We start from the raw sequence: 16,222 nt of genomic DNA, 5'->3' as shown, positions 1-16,222 counted from the left end.
GGTTTACCTTCTCGATTAGAGAAAATTAATTTAAATAATGGTTACATATACGATTTAGACATTTAGAAATTTGAATGGTGCAAAACTCTTTTTGAAGCGTGTGTATATTTGTCAAATGAGATATTTTTTTTAATTGCAAAATTTATATTCTACTTTTTTATAGACTAGCTGTAAAACAAATTGCTGGAATACGAGTAACCAGCCAGAAAATTTCGAAGTTTCGATGTTTCTTATAAAATTTATTGAATAAGAAATTATTTGATTAAAAATACTTAGAATTTTGTATAGCATATTCAAAGTGTGTGTGTATATCAGAAAGATATTGTTAGATCCTTATACGACGATTGTAATTTCATTAGTTCAATTCAATTTGTAGTTAGACGTTCCGGATTTTTTCTTTTATAAAGTAATTTATTTATATAAAATAAATATTTTTATAATCAAGTCATTCATAAAGTATACCATATGTATTCATGGTATAAAATTTTTGATCTTTTATAGTGTTAAAAATATTTCAAGTTTATTTTCGGAATTTGAAAATAAATTCATCTTAAACATCGTGACATTGAAAGATGATGATTGTAGGATTACGTTTTCAATATAAATTAATTCTGATTATGTGTATTCGTATTAACAATGTATCTTTGCAGTAATCAAATTTCGTGCGCCCTTGCTTGTCTTTCCTCTTTTTCCCAGCCGCTAAATTGAGATAATTCGAAATTAAAACGTATAATGCAACCATAATACGAGACGGAAGCACAAGAAAAAATTTATGAGAGAACAGAAAGATTAGAAAACTTATAAATATATAGTTGCTGCGTATGTTTTATTTGTATTCAAAAAATTTTTTTAATAAATAGGGGGTAATTTTCTCAGCCTTATTGCAATTTGACAGGAAAGTTTTGGTGATTATATACCACGTACACAATGTACATAAAAGAATAAGAGAGAGAAAATTGGAAGATATCTTTCAAATTTTCTGAATGGATTCTTAAATTTAATTTCATACATTAACAAATTTTGATGATTTAAATATTAAGTTTAATAATTATTATTGAATTAAGGAATTTAAATTTTGAACTTCTATTTAAGAGTTCAAATTTCCAACTGCTTCAAAATTTTAAATATATGATTAATAAGATAAAATTTGTAATTAAAATTTTCTTATTTAAAATTGGATAGTAATTTTTTTTTTAAATTTTACAGAATTTTAACAAAGATATAGGTGCAAATATATTACAAAAATGTTTCGAAAGTGTTCAACATGTTTTCCGATTTTCGAACCTTTGAAAAACTTTCTGTTCATATAGTAATATTCATCACGAAGGAATTATGAAGTGATTTAAAATTTGTCATTCTTGTAAATTCATTGTTTTCTTCGTATTGGAAGAACTATAATAATCGGTGCCTCGGAGTACTAACAATAAATGAAAAGACGGCTAGGAGGAAGCTATAAGACAAAAGTCTCGATTGACTAGTCTAGTATTTTTTTTCTTTTTATAAGTCCCTGGCGAAGGAACATTTATCGGTGAACCATGAGAATGCAAGCAAGTCCTTCGCGTTTTGAGTACCGGAAAAAGTTTCGGTGACTCTGTCTCGCCTTGATGCGATTCTATACGAAAATAATACAAATTCGTGCGTTAGATTATGTGGAAGTCGTTTAACAAATGACAAAAAAGAAAACTCGTCGGAGCCTTGTGTAGGATTTTAGATGATTGGTCGAGATTTGTGTCGCGCGAGGCGAGCCAAGTTAAGAAAATGACAAATTAAAAAGGTAACAATGCCTTTTGATTTACTAAAACATTTCCATAGTTTATTATGTCTCTTTGATGTATATAAAATATTGTAAATTGTTGCGCAAAACGATTACGGTCTTTGCGATATTTTTTTTAAATAATATAATCATATATAATATTCGGCAAATTTATGCAAATTATGCAAGAGACCTATGGCTGGCCAGTCGCGCGTCGCAAATTACTCATGCACTCTCTTTAAGAATTAAATCACGCACTGATTCAATCGATATCATCAACTTGTCATGTTCTCGTTGTATCGCGCGAAGCAATTCTGACGCATTTGTGTGTATGTGGAACGTGTGTATCTAAACGAAGTATATACTTTAAAGTATATACATATATATACATACATATATATATAAATATAAGCTCATAAAAATCGAATGAAGAACCCGCAGTGGTTCAAGATATAAGTATATATATATATATATAGGAATTTAAAAAATGTAAAAAAAGAAGAGGGAATTAATGGCGCGCTGAGCGTACGCCACCTCATTGACCTCATCTAATGCTTTTTTATCTGTACATTTACAATTTGTGTACCAATGAGGAACGTTGTTTAATCATGTTGTTGATGTTATTGTTAAAGAATGAGATTCAATATTGTACATAACTATATATTCATTATAATTGATGATATAAATAATTATATACATAAAAGAGTAAATCCCCCAGAGAGTCCCCTATGCCTCGCGTTTCGATATGCGGATCCACGTCACTTTGTAATAAAAGGACAAGTACTTTACAAACCTGTGTTGAGCAGGATAAAACTGTCGGCATAACAATCGTGTCATTGTACATCCATGCCATGAAAATCGCGTTAAAGTGCCTCCACATAATCAAATAGTATTGTTTCTTTTCGGATTGTTCAATATGCTGGCAGGAGTATCCGTAAGCTCATGAATTGAATTTATCACATAGTTTATGTTTATAGCTACATAAAAATTTAATAGCTCAGTGAAAAAGTGTTTAAAAAAGAATTATTTACAACCGAAAAGTGTAATATATATTAATTTATTATTATTGGTAAATTGCATTAGTCAAATGTTAATTAGCATGTTGTATTAAATTTTAATAATTGGTAGATCAATATAAGTAAAAGTTTTGTAATACGTATTATAACCATTATTATAATAATGAAAAGACATTTTCCTGACAAATTGAGATTTAGATATGGAAATCAATTTAAAAAAAATTTTAATAATTCGTATAAAACAGTAATTTTCTAACTTTTGTACTCTGTAACACAGCTAGATATTGTATTACTTTAACGTTTTTAGCCAGAAATTTTAAGTTTTTTTAATACTTATTTTAACTTATTAAATGCATTAAAATATTTTATTATGAAAATAATATATCTCAACTCATTGCACTTTTTTGAAAGCAACAAGAAAGTATTTAAAAGGTAAGTACCAAATATATTAAATATATATTTTTTATTATCAACAAGAACAATGAGTTTTTTCCCTTTGATTGTTTTATGATATACCTGTATCTACGATAATAATATATCTACGATCTTTGATTTTATTCTGTATTATGTTGTTTGAATCTTTTCCGTTTATATAGAATATAATTATATAGCAATGTATTATAAAAATAATAGTTACATATGCAAATATATACATACATACATATGTAAACATATTATTACGTATAAAGCTTTATAACTCGAATTAAAAAATCATTTCGCTTTTTAATTATATTTTCACATATTTGGTCTAACATCATTATTGTTTATTGCTTGTATTAATATTTAAAAAATATGACAACAATTATTAAACTAATCTTATTTTAGCATTAAAAAAGTAACAATAACGAGGCAACAAGTTACTTTTAAAAAGTAACTTCTCTAGTATAACCAAAACATCCTTTAAGAGCCATCTCACTTTCCTGAAGATGAATACCGTCAATTTTCTAATTGACGTTGGTTGATGTTAGTTGAGCATCTAGCAACACACTTTATTGTCAGCAAGCAATAAAACAGTTATCCTATCAACTCGATCTTCTAAATTCTTACACAGTTACGTAATATTTCTAAATATTCACATTTAACAGTTTATATGAAGACAAAGAAATTATCTTGATTTGTTATGTTCTTTTTACGAAGAGCATTTTAAACGTATATACTTCAGCGATTGTCGAATAATTTATTTAAAGATAAATAAAATTGCATTAGACAAGAATAATTTCTTCCAAGATAAGTAAAATCAGGGTTAGTAGACAGACAAGATAAGCACAAATTAGCAATAAATAAATTCATAACATGGACATATTCATCTTTGTAAAGACAGAATTGCAAAGTGGACTTTGCATAGCAATTAAGAGCGTCTGCCCGAGATAATTTCGAGTTTTTCATAATTTCTTTTTACTTGATTCATTTTCGCTGTCTAGCTTCTTGGAGCAATAATCCATGATGTCTTATATTCAACTGATGCACCAAGTTTAACGTTACATCCCATAGAACGAGAATAAATAAGTAAAGGAATTACTATAGAATGAAACAAATGCAATTATTATATTTAACTGTATTTATATATTTATATAAATGTGTTATCTCTTTAAGTTATGATAAAAAATGATAGTAAAAGCCAAGTTAAAAAAGTCATTAAAAAATTGAATTCGAAGGTATCGTAGATTGATATGTACTTTAAATACCGTTATCAGTAATGTATGCCGCAATTGATTGATAAGAGGTACAATAATAATTTAAATATAGCTTGAAAGAATTTGGAAGACCAATAAAAGTGTTACGACCGATCTGATAAAAATAAAATGAATATTCTTATCAATTTGTAATTGTGACACTTACAATTATTAATAAAAGTTTCGAAAAAAAGGAAAAACATTCAAAACATGAAGCGATTAAGAATAACATCTTTCAAAAAATAATAACATGTAATTAAAATTTTGTTGAACACCTATCTATTTTATTTGCAAATGTGAAATCCATTGTTGCACACAAAATTGACTCAATGTCTACGTCTTTTTCCGATTTCCATGCACAGAGAGTAAAGGCGCATAGGAAAAGATTTTTATTCGTGCGTCATTAACGTCCGCCGCATCCATATATAATCGATGTGTCATAGGTCAAACCGATGAGATATCCATTTGCAGTCTCCGTCGTGCAGTCAACGGCGCGTTCTGCGATCGAAACGCCAAGTTTTCTGTCATCTCATCCGGCAGCCGATTTGGACGCGATTGGTCCAGTTACCAGTTACACGATATTTGCAGAGAACCAACAGGTAGCTTTCTTCCGTTTCAGCTCGTCTTTACTTTTAGGTAAGAGTTTTCACCGTATAAATCCATCTCCACTGATTTATTCCGGATTAGTAATTCGTATAGGTACACTCATACATGTGTGCATGTTATATGTGTACACACATGTGTGTGTATATGTATTTGAATGTAATTGTATAGCTGATTGTACAGTTGAACCGAGAGCGAAGTAAAAAGGAAGAAGGGGTAATGCGATCTTTATGCGAAATCAGCATTTAGTAATGATTGACTTGAAGTGCGAGGAAAGAAACAGCAAAAGATAAAAAATGTGAGTAATACTACGCGGTCAAATTTTTTATGTTGAATCTGCCTAAACACCGCTTTGACACATGATCGGTAATTTATAGTTGCGCGAGATCAGATTAGAATTTAATTGGAAATGCACTAACGACACACAGTATAATCATTAAATAGAATATCTCAAGGAAGATAAGCAGCAAATTAAGTATCATTAAATAGATGAAAGAAATATTTGTAATTTTCCTAGGGGTATTGCTATACGTTTTTTGTTCTTATTTTAACGTCAAAATGACGACAAATAACGTCAGCTTATTACTTGAGCTAGCTACAGATGTACAAATTATTTGAAATAAAACGTAATAAATACATTAATACAAAAGCAAGAAGTTGCATATAATCTTGCAGATGATAGAACAGATACTATAGACGCAATACTACATATATACACGTAAGGAAAGTTTGACCTCTGCACGAGAAAGTAAGAATATCCGTCCGTCGACGTAATCGTTCGTCGACATAATAGGGAAATTTTACCGGAGGGAGTTTCTTCTTCAGTTCGATTGTCCTCAACACAATGAATTACAAGTGAAAGTCACGTCGAGAGTTCTGACGGAATAGCGAAAAGATTGATAAATTTCTTTTTTCATCCTATTATCGAATTGACGAATCGCGTCAATCTAATAATATTTCATCCAGCAGATTATTTGATGCTTGCAAAACAGTCGTATATAGCCTCGACATTAACCGCGAAGCAAAATCTTTATTACTGTCCCCTCCCGGTATGACCTCCCTTATCAGTTCACCGAGCGAATGCTGAACGAATCGTTTCTTTTAAGTGACATATGGCGCCGTTTACATTTAGCGAAGAAAACACGTGTTTTTCCGTGCACTGGTGTTTTAGTGATAATCTTTTCTTTATTAGCTACAATTGGAAGGGAAGGGGACACTTATCCGTAAATATGAGTTTTGCTTTCTTAAATTAAATGAGAAAAAAGGGAGAGGAGAGAGAGATTATTTGAACGAAGCTACGTAAATTATTTCAAATAGAATGCATGTTATTTTATAAGTTATGATAGATAGAGAGAAATATAATAAATATAATAATTGATTACATGAAGCAGTGGCTTGCATATTGGTATCAAATGATACCAAGAACTTATTATAAAATGCAAATACACTTGCTTTTAATAAAATTAAATATGTATGTTGACTTAATGTCAATCGATTTTATAAACGATGTTTTCTATCTGTTTTTGAGTTCGTAATTTTTTAGCATATATGAATTTATAAATGTTAATTAAAGCATTTTTTTTTTAAATAAATGCATGATTAATCACAATATTTTTTCTTTTGAAAAAATATGTATGTACAAGGGAGAGAAAAAGAGAAAGAGAGGTCGGTAAAATAAAAAAAATTTGAGATTCTTTTAGAAACCAAAAAAGAATTTCTTAGAATTCTGAAAGAACATTTTTTGGATATTTAACAATTGTAAAACTGTGGAAATTGCTGACAATATTAAGATACTCATAGATTAAAACGCAGATTATTCCGTTAATAATTTTCTTTTTATTTTATCCAACATTAATTGTAATTACAGTAACTACGTATTTTTCATATGGCACGAACAAATGCGAAAAGGCGGCATTCGGATTTGCCGCATTTTGAATCTGTGACTAAACTCTCCAGTCTTCCTATCGTGGAAAGCGGTATACACATCGCTGGTAATGTGTATACAAAAATTAAGGTACGTTTAAAATAAATGTAGGAAATAAATGTTCAAATTCTAATACAAAATGTTGCTCATCATGCCATTAGAAAAATAGTAAACCTTGCCTTTAATTATTCAAATAAGATACGACATTTGCAAACATCTTCTCAAATAACAGCGATAAAAAGTGCAAACAATGTAATCCCATTTTCAAGTTAATAATTATTTAATGATTTTTTTCACAGTCAAATTTTCAATAGTTTTTTAATATATGTATAATTTAAACTGCTTCTTTTTTTAGCGTTCGAATTCTTTAATGAATTGGAGTTTAGATACGGCGGAACAGTCATTAGCGATAGCTACGGCAAAAGCAAGACCAGCAATTGTTGCACTTAATGGACCCATTACGACAATTGATCAACTATTATGTAAAGGTATTGACATCGTTGAGCAGAGAGTACCGGCAGTGAGTCTTCCCCCTCATGTTGTAAGTTTACGAATTTTGGTTTACAAATCTGCAAGACAATTTATGAAATTTATATAAAAATATCCTTTGCAGATGCATTAGTAAAATAGAGTATAATTATACATTCACATTATTATATCGTTTACATATACAATTAAAAAATATTTATTTTTTCTATTAAAATATTATAAATACAACTTAAACTGAAAAATTAATCCTGCGGAAATCAATCAAAATAATTGGCTTATTTCTCGTGTAATTAATTTTGATAGAAGCGTAAACAAGTTAATCTTGTTTCATGCTCCAGATGTATTTAAACACGAAGGACTATGTAAATGAGAAAATTGTTAAACCGGTTTTAATACGTGCCGGAAGTGTTAAGCAAATCGGTAGTCAAGCTGCCAACGCTGCTGCTGATAGATTGGACGGCGCACTAACAGTTGCGGATGAATACATGGATCGTTACCTGCCAGGAGATCCAGCTGATAAAGATCCAGCTGTTAAAAATCCAGCTGAGGAAGATTCAGCTGATAAAGATTCAGCTGATAAAGGTTCAGCTGACAAAGATTTAGATGATAAAGATCAAGCTGATAAAGATGGTAAATACGTTAATATGTAGGATAGAATTAGGTATTGCGAGCATTTTAAGAATTTTGATATTTCTTACATATTAATAAATGAAAAAAATTTTGTTTCTATCATTTGATAATTTTGTTAGTATTTTATGCACTTTGGTACAAAATTGATTATTTTAATGTAAATACTGAAGTAGTAGGAGGAGAGTGGCTTATATTATTCAGCCAGTGTTAATTGTTAGTAGAATAATGTGGGTATCTCTATATATAATATAAGCATAGAAAATTTTTTTTAAATAAATTATGCAGAAATGAAAGATCGTGTCATTGATTTTTAAATACGTGTGCAATATTTTTTTCGTATTCTAAAATGAAATTATTGAGTATTTATAACGTATAATATACTTATTCAACCATTCATATAACACCCAAATATTTGCTCATAATACCCGAACTTTAAGTATACTCTTTATACTTAAAATAATTCTCTTTCCTAAATAATATTTAATTTTTTTCAATTAGAATTCTATGTTACAGTTTAAAATAAAAAAAATAACAAAAAATAATTTATTTTTTAATTTACGGAGATTGATAATAGACGTAGAAATATGCTCATAATTGACGACCATCCTACGACGACAAACCATCTCAGGAGTTTGTGAGATTAGATTGAATATTATTTACTTTACGAATATTGACATACAGAACAAGATATCCTATCTCAAGTAGGAAAATAACGTATTAATATATTATTAATACGTTATTTTACTGCTTATTTAATTCACGATATATTTTTGAAATAAATTAAATTATAGTTTAAACTCCAAAGCATATTGAAAGGTGTTGCGAAGATCATTTCAGTTTTCACAGATAATGGCACTACTGGTACCAAGTATTTATAACAGAAATATTAAGAATGTTTATCTTGCGGTGCTCATAATATCTAATTCTACTCTAATTAATTCATCATATGTATATATATATATAAGATGTGTTATTTTATGCATAAAACGTGCAATAACAAAAATAAATGTTAAACTTGGCAATTTATGTCTTAGAAGTTAGCTCCAATGAAACCATGAGCAAAACGATACGAACGATCAAACATGGCGCAAGGTTTTCGCGAACTTTACAAAGAAGATTAACACGACGCACTTTAGCTGAAGCGCGCGCACTCAAACAGCAAGGAACAGAGTGCGTCCATGTTCTTCTATATGTCGTGGAATTGGTAAGACTTGAGATTTAATCGATTTATAATTTATTAATCATCAACATACACAGTTTAATTATGTTAAAATGTACATCATATATATTATACATTTAGATATCATCTGTTTTTTTAATCCTTATAGTATTATATCATGGCAAAATTATTTAGCTCTTGATATCGTACATACTCATAACGTATACAGATACATTTTTTAATTTTTTAGTAGTTATTTTAATAGTAACGTATCTGCTATAACACTGATTAGAAAGATGTTTGTGCAAAATAGTCGCTGACACGATCAAGGACTGTTACTTTTATAGCTATGAGACGCTAAAAATATATCTTACATACATATTCTATGCCCGAAAAAATAATAAAACTACAAACATTTATATAAGTTACTTAATATTCTTTCTTGAAAGCAACGTTTGCATACATATTTTTCCATTATGTAATCGTTTTGAGATTTTAGTAAAATTATTTTAAAATGTGGATTACGGTACATGGAATGTAAAAATTTATGCTTTTAAAAAATGTGAGAACAATATTAGGATATATTCAAACTTTATCATTTACATTTTCTTGTATCTTAAAATTCAAAAACTCTTTATAAACGGATTTGATAAGAAAGCTTTGATGAAAGTAAGCTCGGAGATAAGTGCGTGACCGAGGTCACGAGAACGTTCAGTGATCTTCGCATAATAAATATTTATAAATATTTACAAATGAAAAGAAACTAGTATTAAATCTCGATACAAATACTTACTACGATATGATCATTGAATCTCCTCGTGATATTAATTTAATCACGTGCTTATTTCTAAACTGTTCGTATAAACTTATTATATATGCAATGAGCATGATTTTTTAATGTATGCGCAGATAGCCACGGATCCAAAATTAGCCACGCAAAAAGCAAAGGCGTTATGGGCCTCATTGAGTCAACCCGAGCCTGAAAATCAGGCGCGTCCAGATACGCTCGAACAGCTCCTCGTGCTTTTGACACGCGAATCCGCAAGGCGTATAGTGCATCTGGTGAATGGCACGGTGACATTGGCAGCGAGAACTCCGAGGCATTTAAGTCATCTACTTGCCCAGCTTTCTCATCAATTACTTACCGTTGTAGACGCTTCATTGCAGGTTACATCAACTTTATTGATCCGCCTTGATTTGTCGCATTTGTAACTCGGTTAACATTAAGGGAACGATATTTTTAATACATGTATAAAAATTATAGAAATAACGAAAAGATGTACTTTTAATCGAATATCAAGAAGAATGGTTTTTAACGATATATCACGCATGAAAAAAATAAAATTTAACTTTTATATGACTTCAATCTGTGCTTGTTTAAAAAGAAATACCATGTAACTCGTTTTAATAAAGATTTTTACATTTATTTTAATGCTAGTTTTATGTGTTGTGTGTATTATTTTGCAGATGGTACCTGCGCTTATTAATAAGAGCGATACGATACAACAACAAATATCTATTATACGTTCTGGGATTGAAAAGCTGAGTTCAACTGCGAATATAATATTGGTAAGTATGCTCTTGTAATATACATATATAATTATTTGAAATTATTGACATATATTATTTAAAGAAAATATAAAAAGCTTATAAAAATACTTATATCGTTATAAATCCTAGTTTTTACTACTTTTGTAAATCAAGAGATCTTTTTAAAGTTAAGCAAATATCTTTTCATTGCAATATATACAATAATGATTTTTTTACAGGAAAAATTCGCTTCATTCTTGGCTGGTCGCTCCAGCCCTCAAAAGACACCACACACACAAAACTGTGAGCAAAACCACAACAACCACATGTCAGAGCCTTCCGATCCTCCAGTAAATGGTATCGAGTAACAAGTGTTGCCTGAAAACTGCTACGTGCGGGTTTCTTTCCCCTTCTGGTATGGTTTTGAATTACAAGGTTAAAGACACGAGAATAGAAATCGCAACGAGTCGCTACTCATTGATTAGCATAACATCTTATCGACTGCGATTACAACATTATTTTTTAAGATTTTGTATTCGTGGTATAATATATACGTAATACAACAATATATTTTATTAATAGCATAGTGTATTCGTGCTATATTCATTTCATGCTTCTTAAATTAGTCTTTAGTAAAAACTAACTACGTTAATTAAATGTAAAGAAATAAAGGGACGTTTTATTTGCGACATCACGCAAAAATTTGAGTTTATTCTATTCCTATTTACTTTTAAAACTATAAAAATTATTTAAAACAAATTTTTATTTATCATTGTAAATATTCTTTCTTTCTCAGTTTTGTGAGATCATATAAAAAATATGTTTTAAAGAAAATATTATCTGTATATGTATTAAATATATATATTTATTTATATTAAAGAATATATATATGTATTGAATGTGTTTCACACATGTTATAAATCAGATAAATTTATTATCTATTATCGTTTAAAATATCAAATCTGCAGGATTTTAATGTTTAGATGAGAATAATGTGAGACGTCTTATATTAACATCCCGTCAACGCTACGCTCTCTTCAGATTTCTTTCAATGGTGAAAGTAGAGAAATCTTCAGATAGTTACAGAACTTTTAAATCTACATATCTCTCTCATCCTATGTTCCTCAAGCAAACTGCTATGTATAATTTTAATATATATCAGCAAATATATATATGAAATGACGATTATTTTTTTATTGAATACTAATATTGAAAATAACGTATCAATGTACATTTTAAATTTAAAAAGTATTATTTACCATTTTTTATTAGATTCTATTTATAACTTCAACTTGATAGTTTTATAGAATATTAATAGAAATTAACGCATAATTAGGTATTCTTCATATATATTAACATAAAAAAATAAAGTTATATTTATAGTACAATATAATAATTATAATGCAACTTGTATTTAAATATTACAATAAACTTTTTTATTATAATATTTGAGAAGATTGTATATATATATATATACATATATATATTTTATATAAACATGCTACAATGTTTAAAATTTTTATATATGAAGCATGTTATAACATTTTAAAAATTACGGCACGTACTATTAATAATACATTTTTTAATCATTTTTAATTTAGTAAACTTTCTTATTAATATGTTGAACTATGATCACAACGCAGAAATTACAAACTTCTCGAAAGACTTAAACGATTGGGGTCAGATGAACGAGACATATCACACTTATTTGATGTTCACGCAGTACTTCATGCACCGAGTGATAAAGCTTATCTATAAATCGCACTGTCTAGACGAAATAGTATTTACATGTGTATGTATATGTATATATGTGGACTCTGGAATATAATCGAGTAGATATAAAAGCAGCTTCAAATCATTCCTTATTATGAAATCATTGTGATAATTATATAGTTTAACCTTGAACTGGTTATCCAATAAATTTTGTTCGTGGTTCAATATCAAAGTTCACAATTTTTAATTGTTATGTTTGATTATTTTTCTTTAAATTGATATAATTTAAGAGAATTTAGAGCATAATGAGATTATCTTATTCGTGCATATTCTAAAGCATTATTGCTTATAATAATCATTAATTATTAATATAAAACTGAAGAAAAGAAATAGTAAAAATGAAGTACAAATAAATAAAAATTAGCATATATATATTTTTAATGTATAAATTTTTGTTTTATAAATAATAAGTAAAATAAGTATTGTAAAATAAAATAAATTCTTGCATGTAGTTCTTAGACTTTTATTATTTAGTCATTTTCGATTACCGAACATTAAACGAAGATTGATTAATGATGTTGATTAAATAATACAATAAAAATGTTTTAAAAAATGTATAATAACTATTATATACTAATTAAAACGAAATTTCTTATATTGTATAATTTAGTAACATTGTATTAAAGATATAAATAAATTATAAAACTATGAATAAATAATTAATTGTAAAGATTTAAGATTTAAAAATATTTTCCAAACAATACGATTTTAGAGCTGAGATTTTTTTATGGAACCAGGACGTGTTTAAATTTTTCTGATAGTTTTAAATCATCTGCGACCGTCTATGCGACAATCACACTAATGATGATATTACAAAACCTAAATTATCTATCTGACGATGTAGATGGAATGGACTTTGTACTGAGGAGGCATGATTATGGAAAAGAACAGTAAAGAACCATGTCCCCTTTTTATCTCACAATATTATACTAGAAATATATTGAATAAGAATATCTTTCCTAGTATTGAAGCATCAAAAAATAGGAGGAAAATTATATTGTTTTATTAAGACTACGATTTTGTAAATTTAAATGTGAACAATTTATTTCGTGTACTATTTAATATTATATAATGGTTTACATATAAATTAATATCCATTTTTTTACAATTATATATTAGATCAAAGTATCTTACTTTCTTTAAATTAAGTAATAGAAATATCGTATATACCAATGTACTTGAAGAAGGAGAGCATTTATCCTTGCTTTCAATGACATATTATTCTATAGAACTGACCTTCCCGTGTGTTACGCATTCTGCTTTTTTGGAAAAAATGATATATTATATAGTCACGGTCGGGCAATGTAATTGCGTGAAATGCGTTCGAAAGTTAATGTAGAATGTTGCACATATAACACAGATAATTAAAATATTTTTATTAAAGCTTTGAAGAAGTATGTGTATATTAGAAAGAAATATTTGTACTTTTTATTTAAAACTATCACAGTTACACAATAACGATTAATAATATTAAAAAAATATAAAAATTGATGTTTATATAATAAATTTTTAGATTTGTACATATAAAAGTATTAAAGAATAATGTTACAATTAAAATATAACAGAAAAATTAATGTTTATACATATACTGTATATACAATATTTTTTATTAATTTCTTTTGACTTATTGTTAGTTTAAAATCAGTTTTGTTTGTAGGATGAACAACAAGTATTATGTTACTTAAGGATCTGACCGTGAGGATGTTTTTGTATCTACTAACCACAGTTAACAGATGTCGTACTTCGGTCAGTCTACAGTATTGGCTTATTCAAACTGCGTTTACTGCGCAGGCGGTTTTCTATGTTATAAGTGTTCAACGTGCGTGACCAGAGTCAGCACTCGTGCCGAGGTATCAGACGCGTTCGAGAGTCGCATTGGTGAAGAACTACCTGCTGATCGGCGTGTAATCCGACACTGTGAGTACTATTTTACGATAAAACAGTAATATTTAATCTCTTATTTAATGATATTTCATCCCCGAATTAAGATAGACCAAAGCTCCATTCTACAGTAAAGTGTTATATTTATAAAAATTTTTAATTAAAAATTGCGAAAGTAGTTTTTTCACAACATTTAACTATTATTACATATGTATTTGCACATTTTGGAGAATTTTTGCGTGACTTGTAGAAAGTTATATCATTATATAGCACATTACACAAAGTCATTAATTTTTTAAGTATATTATTTCTTCAATTTTATGGAGTTACAGTTTATTTAATTGAAAATATAATTGAGAAAATTTTTCATTTTTTTATGAGTTTTCAATTTTTGTCATAATAAATTGTGCATTGAGATTAAATAATATCACAATTATTTGACAATTAATAAAAATAATTGATTAATTCAATAATTTATTTAACTAAATCGTAAATAGATATTTAGGCTCTATCAACTTTTCAAGGACTTTGCCAAGTTCGAAAATATTATGGTATCGGTATTCGAAGATATTAATGTTTATGTCTTTATTCATTGTCACGAAGGATGATGTTCAGAATTTCTCTTTCAGCGTTTTTATAGAATGTCTTGATAAATTAATTGATTTAAAACTTTATGCTTTGACAAATTAATTGATATAAAATTTTATTTAATATAAGATACAAAAGTAAAAAGATGTAAGAAATACTTTCATAGACGAGAAGTTTTAAAAAATTTAATGTAAAGATTATTTATTTATCATTAAATACGTCATAAAAATATCAACAATTATTTTTAATAATGTTTAAATTAATTTTGTCAAGTTTTAAATGAATTGATTTTGTTTGTTTGTTTTAAAATGATTTGTTGTATTTTTTTATGTACGTGTTTAAATATATTTTTAATAAAATTATATTTCTTTGCATATAGAAATTAAATAATTCTTGTAAAAATATGTTTTTATTTAGATATTATATTTTCAACGTACGCGTGATAAACTTGTGCAAAAGCATGGCGACGGAAGTGGCACAACTTCCTCACCTAAAGGTCTTCGATCGCGTAATGGAATTGCCTATCGTTGAATTGGCAGTCGTCAAATCCGCAGAGACGTATTCCAGAGTGAAAAGTTCGTATCAATTGATGAATTGGGCTCTGAGTACAGCCGAATTGTCACTAAGCACCGCGACGAGACAAGCGATGCCCATCGCTGTACCCATCGCGAAAAGGCTTGAAAGTCCCATCAATTTCGTTGATAATACATTATGCTTTGGTCTTGATAAAATTGAAGAAAAAGTGCCGCTAGTGAAGGAGAAACCTGCACAGGTTTGTGACAAAATTTTTTTCTATTATATAATTATAATTAATATAATAAATATGAATTTATCAAAACTTATTAAATGATTGAAACTAAAAGAATAAGTACAATGATAAATAATGGATATACTTTCAGATTTTAGAAAAGGCAGTATCGAGAATTTCGTATGTGAACGATTTGATTCTTGAACAAGCAACGAATTTGCGAGACATCAGCTGGAATACGGCCAATCAAATACTCGATACACGCTATGGCAGTGTGGCTGTGAGAGGTATAGATAACACGGCCGTTGTCGTTGATAAACTCATTGACAGATATTTCCCCGCAACAAAAGAAGAAAAACCGATAGGTAACGCGTAAAATGTTAATTTCTTGATTTTATTGAATCAATTAAAGTTTATTCACATATTACTGTATATATATATATATATATATATAT

The 16,222-nt window shown here is 28.3% G+C and overlaps 2 protein-coding genes across 4 annotated transcripts in view; both read left to right on the top strand.

Moving 5' to 3' along the window:
- Positions 1-4,930: 4,930 nt before the first annotated feature.
- On the top strand, positions 4,931-11,479 carry LOC108778064 (lipid storage droplet-1). Of its 3 annotated transcripts, none has more exons than XM_018545169.1 (8): positions 4,931-5,078; positions 6,913-7,059; positions 7,325-7,510; positions 7,797-8,088; positions 9,126-9,292; positions 10,157-10,414; positions 10,715-10,816; positions 11,017-11,479. In XM_018545169.1, exons 2-8 carry the CDS (start codon positions 6,931-6,933, stop codon positions 11,143-11,145), a joined length of 1,263 nt encoding a protein of 420 aa, XP_018400671.1. In that variant the 5' UTR covers positions 4,931-5,078; positions 6,913-6,930; the 3' UTR covers positions 11,146-11,479. The 3 variants fall into 3 exon arrangements, with proteins under 3 accessions (XP_018400671.1, XP_018400654.1, XP_018400663.1); XM_018545152.1 differs by having other exon boundaries at positions 9,123-9,292; XM_018545161.1 differs by lacking the exon at positions 4,931-5,078 and adding an exon at positions 5,157-5,343 and having other exon boundaries at positions 9,123-9,292.
- Positions 11,480-14,283: 2,804 nt separating this feature from the next.
- The window catches only part of LOC108777845 (lipid storage droplets surface-binding protein 2-like), a 7,954-nt gene continuing 6,015 nt past the window's right edge, over positions 14,284-16,222 (top strand). The window contains exons 1-3 of the mRNA XM_018544828.1: positions 14,284-14,450; positions 15,437-15,791; positions 15,919-16,132. Of these exons, the coding sequence (XP_018400330.1) occupies positions 14,284-14,450; positions 15,437-15,791; positions 15,919-16,132 (736 nt within the window). The remainder of the gene's footprint in view (positions 14,451-15,436; positions 15,792-15,918; positions 16,133-16,222) is intronic.

The sequence above is a fragment of the Cyphomyrmex costatus genome, unplaced genomic scaffold (assembly GCF_001594065.2).
Source record: "Cyphomyrmex costatus isolate MS0001 unplaced genomic scaffold, Ccosl1.0 scaffold116, whole genome shotgun sequence".
Classification (NCBI taxonomy): domain Eukaryota; kingdom Metazoa; phylum Arthropoda; class Insecta; order Hymenoptera; family Formicidae; genus Cyphomyrmex; species Cyphomyrmex costatus.
The sequence above is the reverse complement of the archived record's forward strand: the minus strand, read 5'-3'. Positions and strand labels throughout refer to the sequence as shown.

Excerpts from the sequence above, each read along its gene's own strand:
- LOC108778064 (XM_018545152.1), top strand. The coding sequence starts at position 6,931 with ATGGCACGAACAAATGCGAAAAGGCGGCATTCGGATTTGCCGCATTTT. Across the intron at positions 7,511-7,796 it reads TGAGTCTTCCCCCTCATGTT|ATGTATTTAAACACGAAGGA; the intron begins GTAAGTTTACGA and ends TTCATGCTCCAG. Across the intron at positions 9,293-10,156 it reads TTCTATATGTCGTGGAATTG|ATAGCCACGGATCCAAAATT; the intron begins GTAAGACTTGAG and ends ATGTATGCGCAG.